At 44.3% G+C, this 21,984-nt stretch overlaps 1 protein-coding gene across 2 annotated transcripts in view; it reads right to left on the bottom strand.

Moving 5' to 3' along the window:
• Positions 1 to 360: 360 nt before the first annotated feature.
• The window catches only part of LOC130294551 (branched-chain-amino-acid aminotransferase, cytosolic-like), an 85,273-nt gene continuing 63,649 nt past the window's right edge, over positions 361 to 21,984 (bottom strand). For both annotated transcript variants that reach the window (XM_056544531.1, XM_056544530.1), the window contains exons 9-11: positions 20,925 to 21,065; positions 11,327 to 11,401; positions 361 to 905 (exon numbers count right to left, since the gene is read on the bottom strand). In XM_056544531.1, the coding sequence (XP_056400506.1) occupies positions 867 to 905; positions 11,327 to 11,401; positions 20,925 to 21,065 (255 nt within the window). In that variant the 3' untranslated portion in view covers positions 361 to 866. The remainder of the gene's footprint in view (positions 906 to 11,326; positions 11,402 to 20,924; positions 21,066 to 21,984) is intronic.

Raw genomic sequence — 21,984 nt, 5'->3', positions numbered from 1 at the left:
TAGTTGCAGTATCTTGTAATACCTTTTTTATTGGACTAACAAGATTTTACAAAATCTTGTTAGTCCAATAAAAAAGGTATTACAAGATACTGCAACTACCGATGATTTTGCTTTTTATATATATATATATATATATATATATATATACATACCACTAGAGGAGATAACTGGAAGTATATGTGTGTGTGTGTGTGATATATATATATATATATATATACACATATACACATATACATATACACATACACACACACACACACACACACATACTTCCAGTTATTTCCTCTAGTGGTAGTTTGTAAATTTTCATATATCACAGCCTGCACAAATTTGTATAAAAAACAATAAATAGCCAGGATCTATGACACATAGGAGAGATACAATTGAAAGTGACTTGCGCAGTTTAATAGCGGAGTGTAAATAAGACTGAGAAGACATCAGTTCTTTATCATATTGCTAGGAGAACGCAGAGCTTTGTGCGTAGCAGCAACGAGGAAGATCGGTTAAAGTTGTATTCCTGTAGCATCGCCCACACGTATTAGCTACAGAATGTACAGTACACATCAGAAAAAATATAGCCTGCACCGCCATCAAGGCATCTACTTCTCTACAGTCACAGCATTTCTAGATCATCTAAAAGATAATAATCTCATAATACAATTTAATACATTAAAATACAAGAGGCTACTTGTCCATCATATTGGAGAATTATAAAATAAAGGCTTGAAGAGACTGTGATGCTGGAGGTAGACGCTCTTTGTTTTACCATTTCTTGATGAACCCTAAATAAAAACACAAATAAAATCCAAGAGGTTGATGATTGTAAAGGTTTGTAATGGACAAGTCTTGGTGAGGTCTCATCTGCATCACACAAGGTACCCCCAGTCACTGGGAGTGCGGCCATACTGGAAAGAGACAAAGGGAAGATTGTGAGACGACTGCAGAAATACACCATCATGATCAGCATTGTCAGACTATGAATTGTGGAGTTCACCAGAGTAGCTATTTGGACCGTTGCTTAGTGAGAGGACACTGTCACATCACTATAAAGTGACCAATATAGTAGACCTGGTGGTGGATATTCTTACATGTCGATAGCAAATCTTATTCCAGACGCGTGGGATAGGTAGATATATCCGCACTCAGTACTGAGACCTGCTGCGATCATGAGTTACAGCTGGGTAAAGAGTGCAGCCGGGTGCGCCTTACTCCCTGGCTGTTACTCAAACCCTGAATCATTCACATAGGGGGAGATTTATCAAAACCTGTCCAGTGGAAAAGTTGCTTCTTTCATTTTTCAGAGGCCTTTTCTAAAATGAAAGAAGCAATCTGATTGGTTGCTATGGGCAACTGAGCGACTTTTCCTCTGGACAGGTTTTGATCATTTTTCCCCATAGACTAATTGAGCAGATGCCAAGGAAGTCAGGAGGACGGCCCTGCACTTTACCGGCTTAGAACACACGATTGCAGTGGACTGTCAGGACTAAGAACTGGTGCAATCTAAATATTTGACAGGTTTGGTCACTAGTACTTTAAAGGAAAACGTTTACCCGCACTATAACCTGATGCACCGGGTTATGGTGTGGGTGAACAGTAGACCGATGCAGGGTCTCGGACAGCTATATCTACCCTGCAGTCCGGAGCCCCGATCCCCCGAAGGTCCCCATCTTCCAACGCTGACTTTCGCTTTGAGGCGGGCCCGCTGGCTGGATTTAAATATTCATAAGTGTTGATCACGTGAGAGCTCGTGCCTACTGTGCGCTCATGTGACCAGCGCTTACGAATATTTAAATCTAGCCGGCGGGCCCGCCTCAAAGCGAAAGTCAGCGTTGGAAGATGGGGACCTTCGGGGGATCGGGGCTCCGGACTGCAGGGTAGATATAGCTGTCCGAGACCCTGCATCGGTCTACTGTTCACCCGCACTATAACCCGGTGTATCGGGTTATAGTGCAGGTGAACGGGTGACAATTTTTCTTTAAACCTGAGTAGATTGGGCAGATTCAATATACAGCAGACCTACAAATTACCAAATAGGGTTAAGCTAGGTTTACACGGCCGTTTGCATCCAACCCGTTAAGGGTCCAATCAGCTCTTTTTTTTTGGGAGCTGATTGGACCCTAAAACGGTTTGGATGCAAACAGCTACTACCGGGTCATGACAGACCAAATTCACTTACATGGGGTCAGTCGGTGATCCGGTAATTTTAAGGCAAGACAAGACGCTTCGTATTATGCCATAAACTTCTTTTACTGAACTCATCAGCAAATAGATATTGTATGTATTAAATAATTTTTTTTAACATATAAGGTGTATATACTTTTTTTTCACTGCGAAAATCCTGTAAAATTGGAAATTTTCCTATGCTAGGTGACGGAAAATGTTAATTTTAATAAAGACAAGACGCGAGTATTATGCTATAAACTTCTTTTACTGAACTCAGCAACAAATAGATATTGTATGTATTAAAAGAATTTTTTTTTTTTTTAACATATAAGGTGTATATAAACATATAGACCAGGTGCAACCTAGTATGATGTCCGTAACAGTAACCAATCAGGTAACAGTATAGGTGATATCAGTAATTATTCCATAATTATACCCTTTATTGTTTCATATTTATTATTTCATTACATTTATTTACACTTCTATTTAATTTTCTTCTTATATATATATTTCACCTTGTTAAATATATTTATATATACACAATATTAGTTCATTTATCTCTTTTTTCCCCCTTTTCTTTTCTACAATTTTGCTCTTTATCCCTTTATTTTCGGAGATATTTTCCTTTGTTATTCTACCTTAGGGAAATATTGTCTTATTTCCCTATCCTTATTCATCCGAACATATTTTTGACTTACCCAGTCTTTTTACAGGTCTCCCCATCATTTTTATTTTTTATTTTCTTCCAGTAACCCTTTCCCAATCTTCCTTTTATTTTTCCTGCGTCACTAGATGCCATCTTCCTGTCTCGAGCGCTCGCCTCTTACAGTGAGGTGATCTGTCAGATTTTCGCAGGCTTCTGACATTCACCTCAGTGTCCGAGGCCGGCGGACGTGTTACTGTATCGCTACATATCCTTACACAGTTACTTATCTTCCGTCTTACATTTTAAGTGTAATTCTTCATTTCTTAGCCTGTACTGCCACCCGGTGGCTATATGTGTATGGTACACTGCATTCATTTTCTGAAAAAGTCCTTTGGGGATTAACTATTGATTTTTTGAGATACTATTTATTTACTTCATAAATTATTAATTTAATTAATTGATTGTTTTTTTCATTCATTATTTAACTAATTAATTAATTTCCTTTATTAATTCACACATTATTTAATATCTATACATAGTCTATTAACAAATATACAAATATATTTACCCATTTAACATTAACCCCTTCATGACCCAGCCCATTTTCACCTTCATGACCTGAGCATTTTTTGAAAATCTGACCACTGTCACTTTAAACATTAATAACTCTGGAATGCTTTTACTTATCATTCTGATTCCGAGATTGTTTTTTCGTGACATATTCTACTTTATTTTATCGGTAAAATTTCACTGATATTTGTATCCTTTCTTGGTAAAAAATCTAAAAATTTCATGAAAATTTTGAAAATTTTGCATTTTTCTAACTTTGAAAGTCTCTGCTTGAAAGGAAAATGGATATTCCAAATAAATTACATATTGATTCACATATACAATATGTCTACTTTGTGTTTGCATTAAAAAATTTACAAGTTTTTACTTTTGGAAGACATCAGAGGGCTTCAAAGTTCCGCAGCAATTTTCCAATTTTTCTCAAGATTTTCAAAATCTTAATTTTTCAGGGCCCAGTTCAGGTTGGAAGTGGATTTTAAGGATCTTCATATTAGAAATACCCCATAAATGACCCCATTATAAAAACTGCACCCCCCAAAGTATTCAAAATGACATTCAGTAAGTGTTTTAACCCTTTAGGTGTTTCACAGGAATAGCAGCAAAGTGAAGGAGAAAATTCTAAATCTTCATTTTTTACACTCGCATTTTCTTGTAGACCCAATTTTTTAATTTTTACAAGGGGTAAAAGGAGAGAAATCACCCTAAAATTTGTAACCCAATTTCTCTCGAGTAAGGAAATACCTCATATGAGTATGTAAAATGTTCGGTGGGCGCAGTAGAGGGCTCAGAAGGGAAGGAGCGACAATGGGATTTTGGAGAGTGAGTTTTTCTGAAAGGGTTTTTGGGGGGCATGTCCCATTTAGGAAGCCCCTATGGTGCCAGAACAGTGGACCCCCCCACATGTGACCCCATTTTGGAAACTATACCCCTCATGGAATGTAATAAGGGGTGCAGTGAGCATTTACACCCCACTGGCGTTTGACAGATATTTGAAACGGTGGACTGTGCAAATCAAAAATTTTATTTTTCATTTTCACAGACCACTGTTCCAAAAATCTGTCATACACCAGTGGGGTGTAAATGCTCACTGCACCCCTTATTACATTCCGTGAGGGGTGTAGTTTCCAAAATGGGGTCACATATGGATATTTATTGTTTTGCGTTTGTCAGAACTGCTGTAACTATCAGCCACCCCTGTGCAAATCGCCTCAAATGTACATGGTGCACTCTCCCTTCTGGGCCTTGTTGTGCGCCCTCAGAGCACTTTGCACCCACATATGGGGTATCTCCGTACTCAGGAGAAATTGCGTTACAAATTTAGAGGGTCTTTTTTCCCTTTTACCTCTTGTGAAAATGAAAAGTATAGGGCAACACCAGCATGTCAGTGTAAAAAATTTATTTTTTTACACTAACATGCTGGTGTAGACCCCAACTTCACCTTTTCATAAGGGGTTAAAGAAGAAAAAGCCCCCCAAAATTTGTAAGGCAATTTCTCCCGAGTACGGCGATACCCCATATGTGGCCCTAAACTGTTGCCCTGAAATACGACAGGGCTCCAAAGTGAGAGAGCGCCATGCGCATTTGAGGCCTGAATTAGGGATTTGCATAGGGGTGGACATAGGGGTATTCTACGCCAGTGATTCCCAAACAGGGTGCCTCCAGCTGTTGCAAAACTCCCAGCATGCCTGGACAGTCAATGGCTGTCCGGCAATACTGGGAGTTATTATTTTGCAACAGCTGGAGGCTCCGTTTTGGAAACAGTAGCGTACCAGACGTTTTTCATTTTTTGGGGGGAGGGGGGCTGTGTAGGGGTATGTGTATATGTAGTGTTTTTTACTTTTTATTTTAGGTTAGTGTCAGTGTAGTGTAGTGTTTTTAGGGTACAGTCACATGGGCAGAGGTTCACAGCAAGTTTGCCGCTGGAAGTTTGAGCTGCAGCGCAAAATTTGCGCCATCTCAAACTTGCAGCACTCACTGTAAACCTCCGCCCATGTGAGTGTACCCTGTACATTCACATTGGGGGGAGGGGGCAAACATCCAGCTGTTGCAAACTCCGAGCATGCCCTTTGGCTGTCCGTGCATGCTGGGAGTTGTAGTTTTGCAACAGCTGGAGGAACACTGGTTTGGAAACACTAAGTTAAGTAATAAACTTTCAAGTGTTTTGCAACCAAACTTAGTGTTTCCAAACCAGTGTGCCTCCAGCTGTTGCAAAACTACAACTCCCAGCATGCATGGTCTGTCAGTGCATGCTGAGAGTTATAGTTTTGCAACAATTGCAACAGCTGGAGGCACTGAGGTAGGAAACGGACAATGTTTCCCAACTAGTGTGCCTCCAGATGTTGCAAAACTACAACTCCCAGCATGCCCAGACTGCCAAGGCATGCTGGAAGTTGTAGTTCGGCAATATCTGAAGGATCAGATGTTGCTGAACTACAACTTCCAGCATGCCTGGGCAGTCTGGGCATGCTGGGAGTTGTAGTTTTGCAACATCTGGAGGTCCACAGTTTGGAGACCACTGTATAAAGGTCTCCAATCTGTGCTCTTCCAGATGTTAGAGAACTACAACTCCCAGCATGCCTGGACAGACTGAGCATGCTGAGATTTGTAGTTTTGCAACATCTGGAAGAGCACAGATTGGAGACCATTATACAGTGGTCTCCAAACTGTGGACCTCCAGATGTTGCAAAACTACAACTCCCAGCATGCCCAGAAAGCCAAAGGCTGTCTGGGCATGCTGGGAGTTGCAGTTTTGAAACTCTCAGAGGCAGCAGTGAGATCGCTTTACGGCGATCTCACTGCTGCCAATGAAGATGCTGCACTGCTGCCGGAAACTCACCTCCGGGACGCAGCGCAGCCAGGACCGCACGGAGGACGCCGGGACCGCTCGGGACACCGCTCCGACGGGTAAGTGACGCCGGGGGACGGGACAGGGACACTTAGCAGAGCGGTGTGTGTCCCGATCCCCGTGATCGGGACTCACACACCGCGCTGCTAAGTATTTTCATAGCGAAACGCTGCTATCAGCTAGTCAGATTTGACCAGCTGATAGCAGCGATCGCTGGGTGGGGTGGGGGACGAAACCCCCCGTGGTCGCACGGTAAGATGGCTGGCTATCAGTGATAGCCACCATCTTTCCGGGCGCTGCGGGATGCCGCGAGTAGCGGCAGTAATATCCATGACGTACCTGTATGTCATGGGTCGGGAACACCTTGCCACCCATGACGTACAGGTATGTCATAGGTCGGGAAGGGGTTAAAGGGGTATTTCAGGCCAAAACTTTTTTTTTTATATATCAACTGGCTCCGGAAAGTTAAACAGATTTGTAAATTACTTCTATTAAAAAATCTTAATCCTTCCAATAGTTATTAGCTTCTGAAGTTGAGTTGTTGTTTTCTGTCTAACTGCTCTCTGATGACTCACGTCCCGGGAGCTGTGCAGTTCCTATGGGGATATTCTCCCATCATGCACAGCTCATCATTGAGCAGTTAGATAGAAAACTTCAGAAGCTAATAACTATTGGAAGGATTAAGATTTTTTAATGAAGTAATTTACAAATCTGTTTAACTTTCCGGAGCCAGTTGATATATATAAAAAAAAAAAGGTTTTGCCTGGAATACCCCTTTAATTCTACAATATTATATCTATTCATATTAAAATTTTCCTCAAAAAGAGTAGTTCCCACCATCTTTTTTTTTTTTTTTTCTGTCCCTGCCTATTGCCCATCTATCCCCAACCCCCTCCCTGCCTTTAATTTTTTTTTTTTTACTATATTAAATATGCCTTTTTGTCTGCTTGGTAGTGTGCTCACTTACCAGGCAGACTTCCCCAGCAGGCACGACATCACTGATGCCTGCTAGGGGGGCCGACTTCCGCCCTAAGTTCATCTATACAGGGTGCCTCCAGCTGTTTCACCACTACAACTCCCAGCTTGCCCTGACATCTATTGGCTGTCAGAGCATGCTGGGAGTTGTAGTGGGGAAACAACTGGAGGCACCCTGCTGCACATCCCGCTCCCCCGAACCCCACCACGCAACAATCAGTACTACATATAAAAAAAAAAAAATTCATGACAGTGCCCATTTAACTATTTTACACAGTACTTTATACTATCTCCCTATACAGTATTTGATATCTATTTACCATGTCTGAAGACAATAGAGCAAATACCAAAGATTCCACCTCCCAAGACCAATTACAATCGATGGTAGATTATTCAGTGACAAGATCAGTCCAATCTGCGGTACAATCCCCCATTTCAGTTTTACAGGACTCCTATCACTATGGCCCTAAGTCGCACAAATACTCAAGATATTGGGGCATTACCCCCTCTCACTCCTTCAGACCAATTTTGGTCCCCTGAGGAGTCAGTCTCCAATCTAGCTAAAGGACTCAAAAAGGTCCAGGTAAGACAAAACCCCAAAAAATGCCATACTTCTGAGGGCCCATACTCCTCAAAAACGAATAAAATCTCTTCAGGAGTTCACCAAAATGTTACTAAGACCCATAAAATACATCCAAAACAGGATTCTAACACTGCTAGTGGTTCACATATACCACACATTTTACCCTCAGCCCAAGAGGAAGCACAACCCATTAGGGCTTGGAAATCTTCCTTCAGGGCAAAACCCGACTCCTTCCGAGATACCTCTTCTGATTAATTTCTTGATTCTGATATTGGAGATGTTGAGGACATCCTTTATGCCTCGGGGAAAGTGGTAGTGACCATGATGACCCTGATGTTCAGGAGGAAATGACTGTGGGTGACTGAGGAACCCTTCTTTTATCCCTCTCTAATTTGTCATCCACATTCTGGGGAATGGCTACCTGACGCCAAAGTGGCTGAATTTTTATCTATATGGGCTAAACAACCCTTAGATTGGGCACCCCATAATAAATTGAAAGCAGAATGCCCTCACCCTACTCTCCCATACAATGCCTCTGCCACTCCAGAATTGGACCCTCTCCTCAACAAATTTCTATTTAAAACTGGTAAAAACCCAAAGAATGGGGTCGATAGGAGCTTCAAGGCTTACCAAAACAAGCTCATGGACCTCCTCGGACCCCTCACTAAAATCCTTGATTTGGCAGAAGAGGCAACTAATTCTTATTCCCCAATTGATACAGCGACCCTCAGAGGCTGGGCTCAACGAGCCATTTGACTTTTTGGGAACACTAACTCCTCTATATCTACTGAACAAAAACAATCAATTCTGATGAAAATTGATCCCCAATTGACCAATTTAGACACTGCAGAAGGCTTATTTTCATCCTTGAGCAAAGCTCAGGTTTCTATGAAAAAAAAAGTGTTTGGGGAAGGCTGGAAGAGGACGGGGCCGCTTTTCACAACCCAGGTATCAGTTCAAAGGCTCTTTTCCCCAATCTCAAACACAAATTTGCAGGACCCTCCTCCATACCCCCTCCCCTTTTTCCATACAGAGGCAGACCGTGGCGCACACGAGGACAAAGAGGGTACCCCCGTTCCAGATCTCCTACAGGTAAGTCTAACTTTGTCTTCTTCCCCACACATTCCATTAGGAGGCAGACTCTTACAGTTTTCAAAATTCCTCCCACTGTTGTATACTCCTTCGCATGGACAACATCTCCGCTGTCGTATACATCATTCATTTGGGAGGTATGAATTCAAAACTTCTTGCAGACTTTGTCAAAGACTTTGTCTAGACAGGAATAATGTGGAGATTTATCAAAACCCATCCAGAGGAAAAGTTGCCCAGTCACCCATAGCAACCAATCAAGATTGCCTCTTTCCTTTTGCTGAGGGCTTGTCAAAAATATAAGAAGGGATCTCATTGGTTGCTATGGGCAACTTTTCCTCTGCACAAATTTTGATAAATCTCCCCCATTGTCCTGAAAGCGGACTACCTTCCAGGGATTTCCAATTCTATAGCAGATTGATACTCTTGTTATCTAACAGATTCCAGCGATTGGAAACTTCACCAATCAATCAATCATGGGGTCCTCTCCATATAGACCTCTTTGCTTCTCGTCTCAACACTCAACTCCCTCTCTTTTTCAGCTGGCATCCAGAGGCATTGGGCGTGTATGCCTTCATGCAGACAATTTACTCTCCAAGGAGTTATTTTTTCCATCTATCCTCGTACTAAAACGAACCTTCATTCCATTTTTTATCCTTCTTTTCCACACCATGAAAAACTCTGTGTGGTTTGTTGCCTCCGTTCTTATGAATCCAGAACATAATCTCTCAGGATTCCTTCTTCCTCACAATTATTAATTTCCTTCTGCAAACCTCATGCTCCTGTTTCTTCACCCCCTCTCGCTAGATGGGATAGACAAACCATGCATCTAGCTGGCATTGATATCTCTAAATTTAGTGCCCATTCTATCAGGGGTGCTGTTTCCACTAAACTTTTTCACTCAGGAGCATCACTTTAAGACCTATTGAAAGCAGCTAATTGGTCTTCTAATTCTACTTTCACAACCTTTAATTTTAGACCAGAATCTCACGTTTCTATGCTATTGTTATAACCTAACATTTTATCTATTCTATATTGTCAATTAAATGTTGTATTTATATGACTAGCTTTAAACTAGCATAATACGAAGCATCTTGTCTTGCCTTAAAATTGGAAATGTTCCTATCCCAGGTGAAGTAAAATTAGAATTTTAATAAAGACAAGACGCGAGTATTATCCCTCCCTGAACCCATCCCTGTAATTCTTTATTTTTCTTTACAGTTCAACAATGATCATCTCCTTTCAACGCCTCCTACCAAGCCTTTATCAATAGGAGATCATGAATTATCTTCTCTCAACTTTTCTCATAAGTTCTTATCTACGGTTATTTAACGCCGGTTGATCCTTCATCTGATATTCCATCGCAAAGAAGAAGGAAGTTACCCGTTTGTCAGTTACTGATATCACCTATACTGTTACCTGATTGGTTACTGTTATGGACATTATACCAAGTTGCACCTGGTCTATGTTTATATACACCTTATAAATTAAAACATTTTCTTTCATACATACAATATCTATTTGCTGCTGAGTTCAGTAAAAGAAGTTTATAGCATAATACTCGCGTTTTGTCTTTATTAAAATTAAAACTTTACGTCACCTAGGATAGGAAAATCTCCAGTTTTACAGGATTTTAGCAGTGGAAAAAAAAAAAGAGCTTGCACTATTTTTTTTCCGCCAAAGTTCTGTCCTTCTGGCTGGATTGCCGACGGAATACCGAATAGCGGAGTCCGACGGCAATGTGAAAGAGGCCTTAACGACCACGGACGTAAAAAGTACATCCTGGTTTGGCGGGACTTCTTGCACCAGGACGTACATTTACGTCCTGTGTTTGACCGCAAGCATCGGAAGGGTGCTCGCGTCATACACGGCAGGTTCCGGCTGCTAGCAGCAGCCGGGGACCCGCCCGAAATGGCGGACATCCGCGATCGCGCGGATGTCCGCCATTAACCCCTCCCATGCCGTGATCAATACAGAACAAAAACACTGCTTTAAAATCGGGTAGTTAGTTGCATGACACCAAGTCATTTACAGCTCAAAATAGTAAGGGTTATACTGCCCTCTGGTGATCACAACAAAAAGGTTTTAACTTTCTACAAATTTTAAACTGGTCAGAGAAAGTGGAAAAAAAAAGAGCAAGGAGAGAGAGGATTTAAAAAAAGGGGAAGCTATGAATTTGAATACCAGTAATAAAGGGAATCAGTAAGATGGTTTCACAGAGTGTAACTTAACACAATGCAAGGTTAAAGCACCTTTGCAGGCATACCTTTAAATTTGGGGACTTTTGCTTGTGAGCTGAGCAGCAATTGCCCACAGGGTGGGGTCATTTGCCTCAAATGCCCAGGATTTCCATCCCCTGCAGCACAGTGGCTGTCAATCAAATGGCAAGCAGTGATAGTGAACGCAAATAAAGGGCACTTGAGGTGATCGCCCTGTCCTGTGTAAAGAAACTTACCTGAATGTCTGTAAGCTCTTTCAAGAAGCGTTTTGCCACGTCTGGTCCATGTTCCATAGTGGGTATGAGGTAATTCTATAAAGAACAACCACAAAAAAAAAATTATATATATTACAGTAATTTAAAAAAAAATAGGCGAAAGGGGTTCACACTAGTATTTTGGTTAGGATTTTTAGGCAAAACCAGGAATAGGTGCAAAACAAAAAAGTTTTCACTGTGTCAGTTCCAATCCAGGTTTTGGCAAAATACTATGTGTGAGCCCAGCCTGAATGTGCGTAAAGTGGAATTTCTATTGGGCATATCTGGCCAGAAATGTTTCCTGCAGTGTTCATTTTAGATGTTTGGCCATGTTAACATCATAATTTGCTCACACGTTCCTTGCATACGTTAGAATTCTGTCAAAATGGGATGTGGATGTAAAGCTGAACTTACAGGCATGAGCCTTATTGACTTTAACAGCCCAAATGAAATCAGCTAGTGATTACATCCTGTGGGATAGGGCATCAATTCTTTTTCTCTGGAAAACCCCTTTAAAAAGGGGGTACTCCAGGAAAATAAACTTATCCCCTATCGACAAAATAAGGCATAAGTGTCTGATTGTGGGGGGTCTGACCACTGTCTCCTGTATGGGGCCTGCCTTTCACTGCTCTACTCACCAGAGTGCTCCGGCCCCCACCTTCTATGACGGGCAGAAGTGACGGCCACTCAGCTAATCACTGGCTGAGACAGGGTCCTATCTCAGGTAATGACTGACTTAGCGGGTAGTCAAACACAAGTTTGTCTCCGAAAGTAAAGGATGGAGCACTCGGGATAAGCAGCTAAATGGTAAGTTCAGTGGAAAGAACCATTGATAAGGAGTACGTTTATTTTCCCAGACCGCCATTTTAAGGCTAAGTCTCCACTTGGTTTTTTGTCCTGCGTTTTTAGGGATTAAAAAAACGCCTGAAAAATCGGCAGTGCAATGTACGTCATCATGCGTTTTTTCTGGTGTTTTTGTCATTTATGTGGAAATTGCACCTTGGAATTTTTTCTTGGTACCCAAAATTTGTTGGGTACCAAAAAAAAAAAAAAAAAAAGAAAAAAAAAAGGATGCAGCAGTGATGGAACATTTTTTATTAAACGCAATGTATGTATTTTATAACCCAATTTTTATAAATTTTTAATAAAGTGTGTGTGTTTAAAATTTTTTTTATATAGTACTACTATTCCTAGCATGGAACAAACTGTTCTATGATGGGAGTGGTTGTACCTGTACTATAGACATATCACCCCGGGTCTCAGTCCCGACACCCGATGCGATCGTCCATAATATAGTAGAGAAGCGAGCGGGTCTATACAGCGCTTGCTTCTCCGCACTATACTCCGGCCAGTGATGTCATTTGAAATTTATGTCACTCATTCATATTTTCCGCCCAGAGCTGAGATTGGCCGGATGGTTGCAGCCAATCACAGCTCTGAGGAAAAGATGAATGAATGAGTGGCCGGCCCGCAGTATAGTGCAGAGCAGGGATGTGAGCGATGTATACAGCCGCACCATCTCTGCTATAGACAGGACGATCACAGCGGATGTCAGTAGTGATACCCGCTGTGATCTGTTCTTATCTGCAAGTACTACTACTCCCAACATGGAGCACACTCTGCTCCATGCTGGGAGCTGTAGTACCTGCATTAATAGACAAATCACAGCAAGTGTAACTTCTGACACCCGCTGCGATCTGTCTATTAATGCAGATACTACAGCTCCCAGCATGAGGAAGAGTGTGCTCCATGTTGGGAGTAGTAGTAGTAGCTGCAGTTACGGAAAGATCACGGCGGACGTCACTCCTCCTGACACCGGCTGTGATCCTCCTGTATAATGTATAGATGCGGCGGCCGCTCTTCTATGGTCCCCTGCACGGCCGTATATATACACACACATGTTCCTATTTCTCATAGAGAGCTTTGATTGGCTGGAACCATCTGGCCAATCACAGCTCTGCGGGAAATATGAATACGTGTAAATATACGTCAGGGCAGGGGACCATAGAAGAGCAGCCGGCCGCATCTATATATTATAAAGGAGAATCGCAATGGGCAATCTGTCTATTAGTACAGGTAGTACTACTCCCATCAGTGTGTTCCATGCTGGGAGTAGTAGTACTAACTAAAAAAAATTTAAAAAATTAAGAAAAAAAAAGTGAAAAACACAGACACACACACACACACAATACATTTTTATAATTGTCGGCTACATTTTTTATTTTCCCGCACACATAAATTGATCCCTGTTTAAAAAGTAATAAAATGTTTTTTATAAAAAATATAAATTTCGTTAGATACTATTTTTTCCTTCACCACTGTATCTTTTTTTTTTTTTAATGGTACCCTACGAAATTTTATTCAAAACAGGTATCTCCATCACTTTTTTGGATCGCTAAAGTCCAAAAAATATTAAAAACCGCCTGCAAAAACGCCAAAGTTAAACCCCACATATGGTTTTTCTTGGCGTTTTCTCACTCCCATAGACTTCTATTGGAGCAAAATGCCATGATTTTGACTAAAAACGCCGGTTTGAGTGACATACAGCATTTTTTTCAAAACGCCAATGAGCTGAAAAAAACGCAAAAAAAGTGAAAAAACGCCAAAAGGATTAAAAAAAACGCCAAAGTGAAAAAACGCCAAGTGGAATTCGAAATTTGCGATTTCTCATCGATTTACAGCTAACATCTGGCCGCAGCGTTTTTTGGACAAAAAAAACGCCATGCGGCAGAATTGTCGTTTTTCTTGGCGTTTTGCAAAAAAAAAAAAATGGAGACTTAGCCTAAGCATGTCTAGGATAAAAATATATCCTGACTTCCGGTTCCGGCGCCATGCAGTGAGGACGCACGGAGAGCTAGCTCCCGACCCGCACACCGTTCCACGGCTCTATTTACCCGCAAACACCGAGGCTGCAACCTCTCTGGCCAAGACTACGGGTGGCTAGCTCTATGGACAAGTTCCTGCTGCCTATGGGGCGCACAGATTCCAAGAAACGGAGGCAGAAACCCGGGGGCTCCCGCGGCAGCACGCGCATCATGGCGGCGTCCCCCGCCTCCAGCCGCGCTACTTCCCCGTCCCCTTCTGAAACGGGGTCTATAGATGGGGGCGAAGACTTTGCCCTCCCACAGCTGGACTATGCCAGATTGGTGACTGAAGTGGCTAAATCGATTGCCCCTAAAGTACAGGAAGCCATCATTGCCACTATCCAGACGACGCTGGCCCAATTGCAACAGCAAGCAGCACAGCATGAGACCCGCATGGCGCAGATTGAAGACCGGGTGGGCTCTTCTGAAGACACCACCTCTAACGCGGTGAGCCGAATTCTCACTCTAGAGACTGAATGTAAAAGACTCAGTGACAAGGTTGAGGATCTGGAAAACAGGTCCAGACGGAGCAACCTGCGGATCGTAGGGTTTCCTGAGACGGTCCCATCCAGAGACCTGGGCTATATCTGCGAAATTGCTTTACCGAAGGCTCTGGGCCTGCCGCGGCCCTGCAAGGTGGAGAGAGCCCACCGTCTTGGCCCTGACCTGCGTGCCGCTCACGAGCAATCTACACAGCACTTGACAACAGACCCCGACCCCGCCAGGTAATTGTCAAATACCTGGATTTCACTGACAAGGTCGCCATACTGCGAGCATTCCGCTCAAGGAAGGGTCCTTTGATATTTGATGGCGCGAGGCTTTTGATCTTTGGCGATTTCTAAGCGGAGGTCTCTAAACGGCGCAAATTATATGCCCCTACCTGCACCGCTCTACATCGCAAGGGTATGCGGTTTGCTCTCCTCTACCCGGCCCTATTGAAGGTCTTCTACCCGGACGGCACGCAATCTACCTACCAGACCCCTGAGGAAGCATCGACGGCTCTCCGGGCGTTTCTTCACTCACCGACTCGCACACCATCTTCCCCACCAGGGAATGGTGGACACCAACTGCGACTGCCACCTGACCCTCTTCGCCTGGATCGCATTGACGCCCCGGACCCTCACAAGACTCGGGGCCCTGAGGAGGACTCATGGCACTGCTCGCAACATTCCCGGGATTGGCAGCTCTCTCCGAGAGGCAGTAGGAACAGGGGACCGGCACTGCCTGATCAAGGTTGAACTGACGCACAATACCGGGACTGTACGGTACTTTTTCACTGTCTGAGTTGTCCTTTTTCCTTGGAACTTTTACTGAGGGTTGTGGACATGTTCCTCTGATTGGGGCCTATATTACCGTTTGATTTCACCCCTGGAGTCCTTCGGTCTGTCACACTGGACACTGGTTCCAAAGTTGCGGGAGGGGGGAAGGTGGCCTTTCTTTGTATGATCTTATGCTTTATTTCCTTACCTGGCTGTTTTATGGTTATGTTTAGGGGAGTGGGAGTCTAGGGGGGGGGGGGGGGGGGGGGAGGGGGGGGGGAAATGATGACACATTTAACCTCTTGCTTATTCTGCATTCTGCGGTTACTATATTGGGTTGGTTGAGGGCTTTCACCTTATACCTTGCTTAATGAACTGGGAACAGGACTTCCAGACTGGGGGCGTTTAGTGTACGTGTACTGGTTCAGACGGGAAGGAAGGGGCCACTGGGAGGTATGGGGGGCCATACACCCTTCCGTTTGACACATTGCATGCTCCTTCACGGGATGTTTATTGTAACGGTAAGGATGGTCTCCTCGGGGTATAACTCAAGAGGGATTGGGACGTTTGGGGATGACAGCCGTCATTTTACTGCCGTGGTTCTGATGGGTGGATATCCATTTTCTACTTGTATACCTTTCCACAGGGGGGAGGGGGTGCGGCTCTCCGGTGGGTCTCTTTTGTATGGGAATAGAGGAAGTCTAATAGGCAGAGAGAATCCAGGAAGGAGTGGTTTATTCCTGGTGTCTGCGAAAGTTTGATCCCCTTATTGCGGGATAGTTGGGGGGGGGGGGGGGGGAGGAGGAGGGTAAGGCTTGTTTTAGTAGTTTAGTTTCTTATTTGGGTTTTTATTTCTTTTCTTACGGCTATCTAAGTATACTAGAAATGCGCATTGTTACTTGGAACGTAAAGGGTCTTAGATCCCCTCAGAAGCGAAGCATGGTCCTACGGCACCTTAAAAGAATGTCTGTCGATATTGCCCTTCTCCAGGGGACACATCTTGACAAATCTGACTATTTCCGTATGTGCAAATGGTGGGTAGGGAGAGTGGAAGGCTCACCAGCGGTGAACCACAAAGCGGGGGTTTTGATATTATTTCACAAGGCCTTTCAAGGGGAGGTGTTACGGGTTTCCAATGACGAAGAGGGACGCATTTGCTCTGCTACTATCAGGACAGCTTCGGCAGATATTGACGTTGTTAATGTTTATGGTCCTAACCATGATACTTCCTCTTTTCTAGACAGTTTAGAACGACGACTGGACACTAGCGCTGTGTCTTTGAAGGTGGTGGCTGGTGACTTTAATGCGGTGATGCATGACCTGGAGGATCGACGTAGCAACCGACCACACCCTCCTATACGACGATCAGGTGACTCTCTTTTGACTGGGTGGGCGACCCGGACTGCTCTCATGGACGCATGGCGAGTGCTGCACCCCGAGGCGAGGGAGTTTAGTCATTACTCCCACGCACAGGACTCGTGGTCCAGGATTGATTACTGCTTTCTGTCTGGCTCGTTGCTCCCAAAGGTGCAGCGCTTGACCATGGAGGACATGGTGATATCTGATCATTCCCCTATTTCATTGCACTTGACTGACTTCACTCCCCGGGGCACTGATTTTATATGGAGGTTCCCTTCCGGATTAGCTAGGGATGAGCAGTTCCAATCCCTGCTTAAGGGATGGTGGCTTGAGTATGCTGCTGACAATGCGGCACACGCTTCTTCCCCCCAATTATACTGGGATACGGCGAAGGCTGTCTTGAGGGGTAGGGTTTTGGCCTATACGGCTACGTTCAAACGCAAAGTACATGCTCAGATTGCTGCTCTTGGGACTGCCCTTAGATCAGCCTATACTGCCTTTGTTGCCGCTCCATCTGCAGTCACTAAAGAAGTCTGGCAAGCGGCTAAACTGGCCTATGGCACGTGGCTCGAAAAGAGAGACAACCTTCATAGGAACCAGTTTGAGGCGTCACTATTCCGACACGGTAACAAACCTGGCCGACTGTTGGCCAGGTTTGCGAAGGGTGCGATGCCTCGATCTCAGATTCCAGTATTGAAGGATCATTGTGGCACGTTGCACAGGGATCCTAAAATAATTTTGGATATCCTGCGCTCGTACTACAGTGATCTCTACACGCGGGAGCCCTCACCTGCTCCAACGTCTAGAGATTGGTTAGGGATGGAAAACCTGCCTACTCTTTCTGCTGATGAACTCTCTCACTTAAATGCTCCTATCACGACTGATGACTTACACTTAGCAATCAAAGGGCTGGTGGCTGGGAAAGCGCCGGGACCTGATGGGTTCACCGGTGACTTCTATAAGATTCTAAAAGGGGATATAACTGCTCCTCTGCTGTCCCTATTTAATTCATACCTACAGGGCGCCCCCATCCCGCAGACAATGAACACGGCGTACATTAAAGTGTTGCCGAAGCCTGGAAAGGACTGGTCATCCCCAGATGGCTATCGCCCGATATCCCTAATCAATATTGATTTGAAGCTTGCTTCAAAAATTCTGGCAGACAGGTTGGCACTGATCCTAACCAGGATCATCTCGCCACTCCAGGTAGGATTTGTTAAAGGTAGATCGGCAGTGAGCAATATTCGCAAGGTCATCTCTGTTCTTGACGAAATACATCTTCGCCCGGCTGCCCACCCCTCTCTAGCTCTGCTATCTATTGACGCAGAAAAGGCCTTTGACCATGTACGCTGGGAGTGGATGTGGTCGGTCTTGGCGAGGATGGGATTTGAAGGTCCTTTTCTGGCATACTTACGCTCGCTATATTCCTCCCCGATTGCTAGGATTGCCACTCCAGGATTTTTATCCTCGCCCTTCTCCCCGCATAAAGGTACCAGACAGGGGTGCCCCCTTTCCCCGTTACTTTTTAACCTGGTCATTGAACCTCTCTCCAGAGTGCTTTCTTCAGTGGAAGGTATTGAGGGTATTAAAATAGGAGGACAGGAGCTCACCCATGCCCTTTTTGCTGACGACTTGCTTCTTTTCCTAGACGCCCCTAAAGAATCCCTACCACCCATCTTTGATCTATTATCTGACTTCGGGACCGCATCCGGTTACAGGGTCAATATCTCTAAAAGTGTACTGCTTGATCTGGCTCCTAACCAGTGCGCTCTCAGGGAGGCTGATCTACCTTTACCCATATCATTGTCCACGGATTCTATTAAATATTTGGGTCTGAAAGTGGGGAGGACACCCTCATCTCTGTACTCCTTAAATTTTCCCCCATTGATTCAAAAAGTGGTTGCTGAGTTGAGACGGTGGGAATCGCTGCCTCTCCCTTTATTAGCCCGAAGCCATTTACTCAAAATGTTGAGTTTTTCGAAATTATTATATCCCCTACAGACGATTCCTGTCTTACTACCTCATCGCGATGTCACCTTGCTCAACTCAGCCTTCACTAGATTCCTGTGGGCCGGTAGACGACCCCGTATAGCGGCTAGAAAACTGATGCTACCTAAACACAAAGGGGGCCTCAACCTGCCGGATATCAGGCATTACAATGTGGCCTGCTTATTCAGACATAGCATTGACTGGCTCAGACAGGGGACCCAGTTTTCTGACACGACTATTGAGGCCGCTCTATTGGGACCCTGGAATCTCAGTGCCCTATTACATACCAAATTTGGGACGCTGCCTCGTCCCATTAAACATAGCGTCATTTTACGGGACACCATTGCCGCCTGGAAAATAGGCCGGGCTGCAATGAATCTTCCCTTTTCTTTAAGCAAACATATGTCGCTATGGGGACACCCAGAATTTTTGCAAGGGATGGATAATAGTATGTACCATAGATGGAGGGAGGTTGGTATTCTCAATGCTGGACATTTGTTCCATGCCTCAGAACCACGACTGCTCACTTTTGAGGAACTAATGACTGCTTATGGGCTGCCTGGTAGTCACTTCCTTCCCTATTGTCAGATCAAGAATTTCCTTTTTTCTAGACTACGAGACTTCACACGAGAACACTCCCACACCTCTTTTGACGACTTTATCTCCTCTGATAGGGCGAACCACTCGCTGTCTGCCTTATACAGATACCTTAATAGAAAGGGTGCTGAAGCGCTACATGATTCTTTGTTTCGATACTGGGAAACTAAATTGGGTGAACGCTCTCTCACACTACCGATCCTGGAGGGGTGGTCTGGGGTATGCAAGGCAGTGGTGTGCGAGACCTGGAGGGAAACGCAATACCGAATCATGCATCATGCCACATATGGATTCTCTTTTCCGCGCACGCCGGACCACCCTGATAGGATCGATCATTGTCCCAAATGCGGAGAATATAAGACGGACCTTCTTCATGGTCTACTTACTTGCCCACGCTCACGAGACTTCTGGGGAGACTTGGTCTCGTTGTTAAATAGGAAACTGAACTTATCCCTCACGTTAGACACTAAACTCATAGTATTACATATAGCTCCTGACGACATGACCATTCCGCTGCTTATTCATATGCTGTTGTTGGTGGCGAAGAGATGTTTACTGTCACACTGGTTGACGCAGGACGTGCCCACAATCTCAGAGGTTTTCTTACAGACAAAAAAGTACTTATTTTTTGATGTCACAGAGTTGGGGAGGACTAAGGACAAATCGGCCAAGGGTTTTTTTAAAAAATGGAGGACGTTTATGACAATATTCCTCACTGACGATGAGATAAGACGGATCATGGTGGTGTTCCGGGACACAACTTGGTACCTCAACAGGGAGATAGCAGGTACCTTGGGGAGACTCAAGGTCCACTAATGTAGGGAGTGAGACAGAGTGGGGACACTGTTTGTTGCACTGAAATGGAGGTGGGATGCCTGGATGGACCATGCTTCGTACTGGGGGGAATGGTTGATGCCTGCATAATTCGAACTTCATCTTGTTTACATTTCCTATTGCTGGAGGGAATTCTGTTGTTTAGGGGGGAGGGTTGGGGTTATTTTATGAGACTTGCAAAGAACGTATAATGTGTGCTCTAATATTATTGTTTGATTGCCTCGGACACTGCCCGAGTGTAGTTGGAAAATTTGGAAATTTAATAAAAATATGTTTAAAAAAAAATATATATATATATATCCTAAGATAAAGACTAGAGATGAGCGAACTTACAGTAAATTCGATTCGTCACGAACTTCTCGGCTCGGCAGTTGATAACTTATCCTGCATAAATTAGTTCAGCTTTCAGGTGCTCCGGTGGGCTGGAAAAGGTGGATACAGTCCTAGGAGACTCTTTCCTAGGACTGTATCCACCTTTTCCAGCCCAGCGGAGCACCTGAAGGCTGAACTAATTTATACAGGATAAGGCATCAACTGCCGAGCCGAGAAGTTCGTGACAAATCGAATTTACTGTAAGTTCGCTCATCTCTAATAAAGACAAAAACTGGCCCAGCCCTGTAGAAGGAATTTCTCTCTCTTTCGGTGCATCGGTTGTTTATTACAGCCTGCAGTACTTACTTCTCCATTGTATAATATCCGATTAACGGGAGAAACCACACAGGCTGTTCCTGCTCCGAAAAGCTCCTTTACTCTATTCTCTTTCAGTCCTTTTACCACATCAGCCATATTAAATGTACGTTCTGAAACCTTAAATTCACCCTGCAGGAGACAAACAAGGGAAGGATGAAAGTTACTAAATGCAGAGGACATGACTAGAGTTCTAGGCAGATTGACAGCAGCTCATTTCTGCATTCCCCATGATGAAGAGTGATCTCGCTTTCAAGTCAACTCTGCTACTAAAAACTATTGTTTTTACAACACAGAGTTGTAATGGACATTCTGCTTTACCACTGGGTGTTTATGGGCACGGCACTGCTTTACCACTGAATGTGTATGGGCACGGCACTGCTTTACCAATGGGGGTTTATGGGCACGGCACTGCTTTACCACTGAGTGTGTATGGGCACGGCACTGCTTTACCAATGGGGGTTTATAGGCATGGCACTGCTTTACCAATGGGGGTTTATAGGCATGGCACTGCTTTACCAATGGGGGTTTATAGGCATGGCACTGCTTTACCACTGGGTGATTATAGGCATGGCACTGCTTTACACTGGGTGATTATAGGCATGGCACTGCTTTACCACTGAATGTGTAAGGGCACAACACTGCTTTACCACTGGGTGTGTATGGGCACGGCACTGCTTTACCACTGAGTGTGTAAGGGCACAACACTGCTTTACCACTGGGTGTGTATGGGCACGGCACTGCTTTACCACTGGGTGATTATAGGCATGGCACTGCTTTACCACTGAGTGTGTAAGGGCACAACACTGCTTTACCACTGAGTGTGTATGGGCACGGCACTGCTTTACCACAGAGTGTGTATGGGCACGGCACTGCTTTATCACTGGGTGATTATAGGCAAGGCACTGCTTTACCACTGGGTGATTATAGGCATGGCACTGCTTTACCACTGGGTGATTATAGGCATGGCACTGCTTTACCACTGAGTGTGTAAGGGCACAACACTGCTTTACCACTGAGTGTGTATGGGCACGGCACTGCTTTACCACTG

This window comes from Hyla sarda, chromosome 10, assembly GCF_029499605.1.
Source record: "Hyla sarda isolate aHylSar1 chromosome 10, aHylSar1.hap1, whole genome shotgun sequence".
NCBI classification, from domain to species: Eukaryota; Metazoa; Chordata; class Amphibia; order Anura; family Hylidae; genus Hyla; species Hyla sarda.
The sequence above is the reverse complement of the archived record's forward strand: the minus strand, read 5'-3'. Positions and strand labels throughout refer to the sequence as shown.